The following is an 11,562-nucleotide window of genomic DNA, read 5'->3' as shown; positions in this document are numbered from 1 at the left end:
CTGCTCTATATTTTTGTAACGGACAAGGGGCTAAAAAGGTTCACAACCGCAACACAAGAAGCCGAATACAGGTCGACCTTTACTTAAGCCCAGGTGGACGACCCTCATAGATAGAAGCAGAAAGCCTTGTATATGGGGTTTCATTCACAGTTTATATATTAGTAGCAATTCATACGTGTACAGATGTAGCAGAGCTTAACCGTCATTTAATGGTCGCTCTTGTTCGGTGGGAAAACTCTGAGGTAAGATGTGCTATAGGTTTACCTGCAGTCCTATGTAAACTACAGGCAATGTATCATATGCAGACAGATGCCCTGATTCCATTAAACTATTTAATGCAAGTTGTCGGCTGGGTCGCTTCTCCTGGCACTTAAAGGGGTCGTCCGGGCACCGGACGTTTTCCTGCTGAATAGGAGCAGTTCTGCAGTACGGCCACTATGCAGTGTTCGGAGCCATCTGCTTTCTGCACTCAGCACTGAAAACTGCAAAACCTGTGGTGCCCGGAGTGCAGCTGAGGGGTGCGGGGTCCGGGTGTCAGACCCCACATTCATATACTGATGTCCTATCTTGTGGTAGGTCATCAGTATGAAAAACAGCTCCGTGCCCGGACAACCACTTTTAGGGTATGTGCACACGCTAGCTGTCATTTACGGCTGAAATGACAGACTGTTTTCAGAAGAAAACAGCTGCGTAGTTTCAGCCGTAAATGCTCCTCCTCGTAATATACGAGGCGTCTGTGACGCTCGTATATCTTGAGCTGCTCTTCATTGAGTTCAATGAAGAACAGCTCAAATTACGTTGCAAAGAAGTGCCCTGCATATAATTTATATAAGTGTCCTGCACTTCTTTGACGAGGCAGTCATTTTACGCGTCGTCGTTTGACAGCTGTCAAACAACGACGCGTAAATTACAGGTCGTCTGCACAGTACGTCGGCAAACCCATTCAAATGAATGGGCAGATGTTTGCCGACGTATTGGAGCCCTATTTTCAGACGTAAAACGAGGCATAATACGTCTCGTTTACGCCTGAAAATAGGTCGTGTGAACCCAGCCTTATGCTATCACAACTGTCATTTTTCTAAACCGCTTTGAAGTTAAATGTAGTTCAATTACAATCAGGACCCCTGTACTTAAATCATGCTGCCCGCTGTCAACATGAACATGCTGACTGGTTCCCTTTAATGGAAAACCCCACCTTGGCAGATGCACCTTTTTGCTCCTGGGTCAAAGCCATTATTTTGCCTGCGATGTATTAGGGTATGTGCACCCGACCTCTTTTCAGATGTAATGGAGGCGTTTTACGCCTCGAATTATGCCTGAAAAGACGGCTCCAATACGTTGGCAAACATCTGCCCATTACTTGCAATGGGTCTTCCGATGTTCTGTGCAGACGAGCTGTCATTTTACGCGTCTCTGTCAAAAGACGGCGCGTAAAATTACGGCCGCGTCAAAGAAGTGCATGTCACTTCTTGGAACGTAATTGGAGCCGTTTTTCATTGACTCCATTGAAAAACAGCTCCAATTACGTCCGTAATGGATGCCGCAAAAAACGCGTGCACTTGTAAAAACGTCTGAAATTGAGGAGCTGTTTTCTCCTTAAACCAGCTCCGTAATTTCAGACGTATTTGGCGTTGTCGTGTGCACATACCCTTAATATGCCCCATCAGCTTTTCTACTAACTTCTGCCACAGGATCTTCACATTCTCACAATCTATATGTGGCAAACTTTCCACACACTGTTGTTTTTTTTTGCCTCAGAATTTTTATAAAAATGTAAGTGTGGGAGGAAATCGACACAAACACGGGGAGAACATATAAACTACGTGCAGAGTTTGGCCTCGGTTGGATTTTCGGTGGTGGTGGTTCCGTCGTTCAGTCGGCTACGGAACCCTTGCACAACTCAGACAAACGGAAACCATTGGCACTGGATCCGTCACCATTGAAATCAATTGTGATGCAAGCCTATGGTTTCCGTATGTTTCAGTCAGGGTCCCGTTCCGATGGGAAGCTCCGTCAGAACGAGACCCTGACACAGATGTGAACGAAGCCTTAGCGAAAGCTGCTGCTTCCTCGATTTGCACAACCTTACGGCTTGTCCTTCGTGGTGCAGCAATTTCAATGTTGAGGAGTATATGTTCTATAATACCTAAGTGGCCGGATTGGACTGCTGCCACTATTCACCTTTTTTCTTAAAGGGACCAGCTACTGGGGATCTAATATGGGGGCTCCACTAGCACTGCCCTTCAAGGAATAAATAGCAGTTGTTTTTTTTGTTAAGAAAATAAATGCTTTATTTTTATTTTGGTAAATTGTCCCAACTTTCAAGCATAAGAAAATAATGCAATGACACAAACTGCATGGATGAAATAAATAAACAAGGTAAAAAAAAAAAAAACTAGTTAAAGACATTAATAAATAATACAAACAAAATCATTTCTTTATAATCGACATCACTGTATATGGAGGACGTAATAACAGATGATATAAATGAAGCAAACCGCAATCAAATGACATTAAAATATATATTTTGCCTTCCTATGATACATTGTCTTTACAGACTGTGTCTGGTATTACAACTTGGCTTCATTCAAGGGGCTAAGCTCCAATACATGACCCTGCCCATGGACAAAAGGGGCACTGTTTCTGGAAAAGGAGAGAATTTATTTGTCTCCTAATCTTCAGTTTAAACTATTGTTAGGAAATGTGGTCTGAATTTCATTCAACTTTTTTTCCTTTCTCCTTTTTGTTGTTTAACAGTGACATAAAAATCTTATGAAAGTTGCAGGTACAAATGACTCAATATGTTCCCATACTGACACCCTACCAAAAGTCTGTGCAGCCCCAGTCTATAAAAAATTGGTCACAACAGTTATGCAAAAATTTGCCTTCACATAAGTCGTAGGCTTTAGCGTTAGACCTGTACTCCAACCTATGGCTTGTCAGCCGTTGCAAAACTACAACTCCCATCATGCACTGGGAGTTGAAGTTTCAGAAAATCTGGCGAGTAACAGGCCTCTAAATGAATAGGCAAATCTGATACTGTAATTCTTAGTGCAGAACCTGAGGGGGCAGTGTACGACACGAATTCAATCAGACCTAAGGCCGGGTCCGAAATCCTAACCTGGCTACAATAAGGTTATTATCACATAATCATCTCTCCCCTGCCACAACATTTCCCCTGGGAAATCCACCATTATGTGCTTCCTGGCTCTCAGCAGGATTCCCACCACCTTATCCGAAATCCGTACATATCTGTCAAAAAGTTCTCCAAAGGTGACACGGACCTTCCCGTCTTTCCCAGGTTTGGCCATTGTTGAAATGATGAAGCAGAGGTCTTTCATCTCCCGGTGTATGTGTGCCTCCGCCCTCATGGCCCTCTCTGCCGTCTTGGTTCCTTCCTTTGGACGCCCATACCCCTGCTCACCCTTCTGCAATCGTTTGGACATTGCAAATTCATGGTCGAAGTCATCACTGAAGGGATTCAGCTTCTGGTTTAGGACATGTTCCCCAGACCACTTCTCCCATTTCCCCTTGATGTTATTAACAGGGCCGTGTCTCTTGTAGGCTTTGTTGATGTTCTGAAGTTCTCCTACAGCCTTGTTGCTCCTGGAGATTTGAGAAAAATATTTTTTCATTTATTACAATAACATTTTTCTTTTTTGATATTTAGTGGATTATTTTATGGAATATATATATATTGCTGGCAGTTTTTCTCCACCACACACATTGTACAGTACTGCTCAATACCTTACCATAGGATTTAAGGGGGTTCCCCCAGGCATTTTTTATTGATGACCTATCCTACCAATCGGTGGGGATCCGACTCCCGGGAACCCTGCCAATCAGCTGCCTGAAGGGATCATGGCGTTCGTTGTTTCAGCTGCTTGAGTGTTTACCAGGCACAGCACCATATACTTCTATAGTGGCTGTGCTTGGGGTTGCAGCTCAGTCCCATTCACTTGAATGGGACCGGAACTGTAATCCCAGGCTCTGCTGCTATGGATGTACACTGTGCTGTGCCGGGAAACTTGGAAAAGGCTGCGCTGACAAATTACCTGATCGTGGTGGGTGACGGGAGTCGGACCCCCACCAATCTGATGTTGATGGCCTATCCTAAGGATAGGGCATCAATAAAAAATGGGAACCCCTTTAAGGTTTTTGGTCAGGCCTTTGAGTCAAGATCCATTGCAGAAATGTTAGATGCAAAGCTGCAGTGTTGTGTTGGCATGCAATAGATTAGTTGGGTATTAAACATAAAACAGAGTCCCAGAGAATTTATTGGACTTTTCAACTAACTGGATCACAAAAGGGTTGAGTTTTATGTAACTTTGGGGTGTTCAAGTGCAGAACAGGGACTGAGTTTAAAATGGGCCACTATTTAGGATTGAAAAGCTAGGAGTTTAGGTCGGATTTAGGCCTCATGCACACGGCAGTGCCTGACTGCCGTGGGCCACAGCCCGCATTTTCGGGCCGTGCTCCCATACAAAGTATGGGAGCACGACCCATAAAATACAACAAGAGGGACATGCTCCATAATTCACGGCACAGTTCTACGGCATGGACACCCTTCCGTAGCGATATGGAAAGGTGTCCGCAGCCAATAGAACTGAACGGGTCCGTAAATGCGGACCGTATTGTGGTCCGCAATTGCGGAGATTTTTTACGGTCGTGTGCATGGGGCCTTACACAAGAGGGAAATGCTGAGGATTTTCCACTGCATTTTGCTGCACATTTCACCTTTTCTACATTAAAAAGGATAAAGTCTGCAATGAACATCAAGAACAGAATTTGCGTACTACAGATTTAAAAATCTGCAGCATGATCTGATTTCTGTGTGGAAAATGTTCAGCATCATCTACATGAAACTTTTTCAAATCTCATCCATGGCTGGGGCTGTAATCCGCTGTGGATCTTCTGCAAGGAAAATCCGCATCATTTAAGTCCCATGTGAATCTCCAGCCTTTCATGGTGTCGGGAACCTCCATTCCCCCAATAGTTGATGGTCTAAGACATTTATGGCATATCCTTTTGCTGCTCTATCTCTATGGTGGAAAACCACTTTAAGACAGAACCATAGGGAATTCTACGGCTTCTCTGATTACACGAGACTGAACCTCATCCCTTATTTGGCTCTAAATATACAACTGCCTGACAGGTACCTATCACTGAGACACTTTGTAACAACTACAGCAACTAGAATAGCGCCCCCAGTGGCCAAACTCAAAGTGCAATGCATTCCTTATCACACAGTATTATAAACTGCACAATTTATTATTTTATGTATTTTTTTTAGTTGAAATCAAACGATAAAGATTAATCTGGAATTAAACACTGATGCAAATGGGATTATTTCCTGTAAACAATCGGTTTAAGCAAAGCAAATCTAGACGAGCACGATTAAATGTTTACACAGAAGTAACTTATGAGCAAATTCATTTTTTGCTTTATTTTACACCACTAACTGTAGATATATAAATGTGTTTTTTTTAACCCTTTCAAGGATCACTGTCCTGCTTTCATTATGGAATCCTAGTACACTACAGTCTGCTCTATCTGTGGTCCTGACCTTCATCATCATATTACTGCAGGCTATATTAAGAGTATAAGTGTTCATGGTCCACACCTGCTGAGGACCTTCTTTGGCTTAGTATTTATAATAGATCTTATGAATAGTTTAGCTATAAATAAGAAAAGGTAGAATGGTGTTCACAGAAGGCATGCGGAGTCCCTGCGCAGGGCAGTACTATTATGGCTGAAAAAAAGGGACCCGCCCAGCCCTTGCGGCCCCCCCGCCTACCCCCTCGCGGACTCTCCTTGCATGCCCACCTCTCTTGGCCCCCTCGTCTTCGGCGCCCTGCTTTAACTTCTTCCTTTCCTAGCATGCTGTCAGGGAGGGAGAACAGTAATAGTAGTAATAAAACACACTTTTCATTTTCTATGTATCTATCTATGTCATATATATTGATATATATAGCATAGTTTTAGGCTGGAGCTACACAGCGACTTTGGCCAGGACATAGGTCGCACGTCCAAAGATTAATATGTTCCGTAGCCTACACGGAAAGCAATGACAGTGAATGTGGTCGCAGTCATTTAACTTGCGATGTAGGCTACTGGACAAAGCAATTTTTGGCTATAGGACCTGTGTCGTGGCCAAAGTCGTCTTGTAGCCCCAGCCTAGAACTATACTATATATCAATAGATATGAGATAGATAGATATGAGATAGATAGATGGATAGATAGATAGATAGATAGATAGATTTCCAAATGAGTAGGCAGCACTACACAAGACTCCAATTCAAGCAACTTGAGAAAGGCCCATGTGGGCTGAAACGTTGCACTGACGTATGGGTGAATAAACCTTTTTTCACTGAATTGGAACCTGTGTTGTGCTGCCTATTCGTTTGGAAATATATATGTGGGACTGGAGTCTGAGGTCCTAAGGCTTGTGCACACACAACTACGCTTATTTTGTATTTATATGTGCTGCTCTTTCTTTTTCTATTAGATAGATAGATATGAGATAGATAGATAGAATAGATAGATTATAGTTATAGGCCTGGGCTACAAGGCGACTTTGGCCGTGACACTGGTCGCATGCACAGAGATCGCTATGGAATCTGTTTTGGAAAATTTTCTCTCCAAAAGCCAGTTTGCGCACCATTCATTGTAAGCTCCGTTTTGCGTCCAGCGTGTAAGAAATCCACACACATTTAATATTGATGAAGTCGGCAGAAGTTGCCAAATATGTATTCAGGTGTGTTTACCCAGTGGCATGCACCAGATGCCAAGAAACATCACCTCATCGATTATTTTTTTACACAATATGGAAGCCCAACATGTTCTGGGAAAAACAAGATCAAATCCATGTAGGTTGAACGAGTAATAGAAGAACAATTTGCTTTTAAATTGTCAAATAGCTAAAACTCTGATATTTTCGGTAAGAATTGCGCACTGAAAATTTAGTACAAGTTACAATATAACTCATGTGAATGGGGTTTAACTTTTTTTGACGGATGGAATAGCATAGTAGACTCTACTATTCCATCCTGAGAGATCCCGCAAAAAAAAACGTATGCTGCTCCTGACAACACTATATCGACAGTAATGTTAGGTGCTTCCCAATGCCAGAGTCCCCAGGCAGAGCATCACAATCGCTGTGCCCTTTGACTTTGGACAGGAACAGCGCCGGAGTCCATGGGCAGAGCATCACAATCGCTGTGTCTTTGGACTTTGGCCCTTGGAAAGCTTCTGGTATCACTGTCCAAATATGGACAACCGGAACAGCGCCGGGGTCCCTGGGCAGAGCTCTAGTAGTGTCCATTTATGGACAGTAACTTCAGGAGTTTCCCCAGGGCCATTCCCCAGGCTATGTATCCCACTGTATACCATACAGTGGGATACATTTTGGCTGAATTGAACAAAACCGGAGCATTAACGGTTATTAAAACCAGGCCATTTACCGGTCATGTGCCTGACCCATGGTTTCGTTCACTGTAATTGACATCATTACCAAAATCAGTTAACACGCATAACGTACAAATGTGAGTGCCGCACTTTCGGTTGCCCAACCCTCGGAAACGGAGGGGGGCCCAGACTCCTTGGCTTTATGGGGCCCAGAAATTCCTTATGGCGGCCCTGTCCCTGCGGCTCTATGTTTCCCTGTATGTTGCTCCGTATTACAGAGGTATTCTCCTCTGGAAACATTGCTTCTAGGGGAGAATGAATCTGTAATATGGCATCCTATGAAAGATGACACTTTTTTCAGATCAAAAAGAAAAAAAATTCATAAGACATCAATAAAGCTGAATGCGCCATTACTTACAATGAAGAAGTTGCCCGTTTAATCCTGGTGGTGTCTTTATTCTCTTCTGTAAGGTCTGTCTTCTTTTCCAGTTCTGGCTTCGTATCTCTCTCATTTTCTCCATATCCACTGTCTTCAGTTTCCAGGCTTTCACTTCGACACTCAGCAAGTTTTGGTAAAGATCTTGTAGCTTCCTCTTGTTCTTCACCATCATTTTCCATTTGGTTCCAGCCTTTTTTGAGTTGCGAGACCAGATTGGAGCATTTCCTTCTCCTTGTTGGAGACACTTGGCCTTGCAGTAACTTGTCAACCATAAAGTCATCATATTTACTGTGTATCTGCGTGCAGGGGTCTTTCTCGTACTTTTCAGTTAATGAGCCAATGTCCATTCCTCTTTCTTGAGCTTTGCTTGAAAAACTTTTGGTCACGGCTTTGGTTTTTATGTGTGTCTCTGCACCATCTTCTGAGCCACATGTGGTCTCCTTTTTAGGTTCGATTACAATGGTAGGACTAGTTTTCTCCTCCAAGGTTGATTTGAGATTTTCAGAAACCTCTCCATCACCTGGAGCCCAACCTGAAGGTTCTTGAGCTTGCTTGGTTGAGTGCTCTGATGCCCATTGCTGCCAACCTCTGGTTAAGCTGGAAACCAAAGTTGCTGTTTTAATCTTTCTGACGACTCTTTGAACAGGTTTCATGGTATTGGTTTCGTCAAGAGCCATTATATTGTCCTAAAGTCTTTCCTTTTAATGAGTTAAGGAAGCAAATCATGAATCCACACTCTTGGTTCAGTTCTAATAATGAATTGAAGAGCGGCCGGGCTTTTAAATAGGTTGGATGCCTTATGGTCTTGGAAAATATGCCAAGAATTCATGACCAAGTGATGGCAGCTATGACACTGTTACTTTTTACAGAGTGAAGGATTACGTTTCATCACAGTCGCAGATGGAAATTACAGATGGTAAACAAGGCATACAAGATACATGTTAGACACTGGTATTGTGTATTCGGTAGCAATGTCCTTTAAGAGTAGCAATATTGAATAAAATCTCAATGTTTTTCTGGATGTTTTAATAAGATCATTCATTTGTGAACAAAATAATAGAATTGGTTTTCTGCAGTATTTCATGTTTTACTCTCTACTCTATTGTAGGTGGGAAGGTAAATAATTGTATTAATGCACATTTATTCTTTACGGGACATGACCGTACTCTTGAACCCCCTCTATCAACTTAAATGAAAAGGGTTATGAGAGAGCTGTCACATATCGCATAATCAACACAGAAGATGATAAATTGAGGCCTGATACATTTTTATAACATGACAAGACGTAGATAAAGGTGCGGGTGCCGTATGCAGCATGCGCTCACCGTCAAGAAAAGATCCTTTAGAACTTTGTTCATCAACCTTTGGCTTGGGAGCCACAGTCGGCGGCTCCTCAGCTGTTCAAGAGGCACCAGCGAGCTCAAAGCATTACGTTGATATCTAGGTCCAAACCATATCACTGGCCGTTAACACTGGGTTAATATCACGTGGTCATATATTTAATAAAAATGTTTACTCATGTAGTATTCAGTGCAACTCAAAGCCACCCGTTATATAACAAAGCGGCTCATGACTTACAAAAGGTTGGGTACCACCGGTGTAGAATAACCATCAGTTCATCTTGGGAAACGGTTCATTTTTCTTTTGATCACAAGACGGCAGCCCCGTATTACCAGCATGAGTCACGCAAGTAAGTGTGTTCATTTCCCAGAGAGCAAGTGCATAATGTCCGTGTCCAGTGATGCTACACATTTATCAAGAGCCTATTGGGTTTTAGCAGTTGTGTTTCGTCTTCTACTGACATGAAACTACATACACGTAGCGAGACCTGGCATGGAGAGAACAAAATAACATCTCTTCAGGATCAGTAGAATATATTTTTAACTCCTCGACCCTGCAGAGCCATTAGAAAATAAAGACGTAACTTGAAGCTCCTGGGCCCTAATGCAAAATCTGTAACAGGGCCCTCCAACTAACATGTGCTATTGATTATACTGGTGTCTTCCTATGTGGCAGAGAGGCCATTGGGTACCAAGATCCATGGGTGACTGCTACCTCTGCACCTCTTATAGCTATGCCCCTGCCAGCAAGACATAGCTAGAATGGGGCAAAGATCCATTCATTGCGCCCCACCAACAAAAAACGTAACTTTACAAACTTTTATATTAGGAAAATGGAATGTTTTCCAATGTAACTCTTCCCTAGTTACGTATCTAAATACCCTTGCAAAGGTAGAGTAATAGGGGCCATTATTTCATCATATATGTCAGTATACTGGGGAAAAACCTCAGTCACACCTGAGTCACGTAACAGTTGCAGAACAGTACAATGTTAGTGAATGGGGTCTTTACAAATTCCATTCTGCATAAAGAATCCGCCACCTATTCTACGCATGCTGCAGATTTTAAAATGTGTAACACGCCCTATCTGTTGCGGAAATGCCAGAAATTTTCTCTGCGTATTTCATTCATTGCAATGCAGAGAGTGAAATTCACAGCTACTTACGCACTAAAATTCACAACAAAATCCGCATGTAACACATGCAGATTTTGTTATGGATTTTTAGGCCGGTTCCACAACGTAATTTTTATCTGATTAATGAAACTAGCCTTAAGTTTTAAACGTAGGGTTTAATTTGTTTATTTACCTTCTAGAAAACCTTTGCTACAATTTTCTCTCCTCTAGACTGAAGTTTGCAAGTACTAACAATGGTAATTAAAGGGGTTATGTGGAGAGTGAAAAGTATTAGCAGTATACTCACTGCAGTATGTGAGTACACTCGCTAATATACATTACGGTCCCCCGACCCGCTGATTATGAGATTTTAATAAATTTTTATAGTGTTAGCGGGGTACCGGAAGTCTAGTTGCACAGTCTTCCTTTATGGCGACATGACTCTTCATCATGTGACCGGTCCCGCTGTACCCTGTGTAAAGCAGTAGCAGTAGTTACTGCTTATACATAGATTACAGCAGGCTCGGTCACGTGACTAAGAGTCGTGTCGTCATGAAGGAAGACTGTGCAACTAGACTTCCGGTACCCCGCTAACACTATAAAAATCTGTTAAAATCTCATAATCATCGTGACTTGGGACCAGAATATATATTAGTGAGTGTACTCACATACCTCAGTGACTACACTGCTAATACTTTTCGGTCCCCACATAACCCCTTTTAAAAAAGTAATTGAATGCCCACTTATTGAAACGCCCAATATAATTAAATGCTACATATTGTCCATAAGGGACAAATTCCCCAGTTATTAACAAATCAATTTCAACATTTAAAGAGCTTGTGAGGACAGAAGTAAGGAATGCTTACTACGTCTTGTACAATGAGCTGGCGCTCTTATTTTAGTCCATTGCACACAGTAAAGTGAAGACATTTTCCTAAGATAAAATGGGAATAAGTTTTGTCATTCTTGGTAGACTACGGCTCGCTCTCCACTTTCTGTGATTGAGTTGACAGAACATGCAGTACTGTCTGTGGAGTGAAACCAGACATCGTCATATGAGCTATAAGGGGTCGCTGACACCACAGATGACTGGACATCCAGCGTCACTAATTTTCCAGAGCGTGCCAGCGGACACATACATTTCTGCATTTAATACATTAAAATGTTGTGCTTGGGTAGTGAGGGAATAAAGACTTTTTCATATGGGGCATCCCCACTATAAATTCTACTACTGGGGTGTATCAAGGACTGGTTTTATATA

The 11,562-nt window shown here is 42.4% G+C and overlaps 1 protein-coding gene across 1 annotated transcript; it reads right to left on the bottom strand.

Moving 5' to 3' along the window:
* Positions 1–3,125: 3,125 nt before the first annotated feature.
* ABRA (actin binding Rho activating protein) lies at positions 3,126–8,524 on the bottom strand. The gene is made up of 2 exons (XM_075827992.1): positions 7,827–8,524; positions 3,126–3,606 (listed from the first exon to the last, which is right to left on the bottom strand). Exons 1-2 carry the CDS (start codon positions 8,522–8,524, stop codon positions 3,126–3,128), a joined length of 1,179 nt encoding a protein of 392 aa, XP_075684107.1.
* Between the last annotated feature and the right edge of the window lie 3,038 nt (positions 8,525–11,562).

Source organism: Rhinoderma darwinii, chromosome 5 (genome assembly GCF_050947455.1).
Source record: "Rhinoderma darwinii isolate aRhiDar2 chromosome 5, aRhiDar2.hap1, whole genome shotgun sequence".
Lineage (NCBI taxonomy): Eukaryota > Metazoa > Chordata > Amphibia > Anura > Rhinodermatidae > Rhinoderma > Rhinoderma darwinii.
The sequence above is the reverse complement of the archived record's forward strand: the minus strand, read 5'-3'. Positions and strand labels throughout refer to the sequence as shown.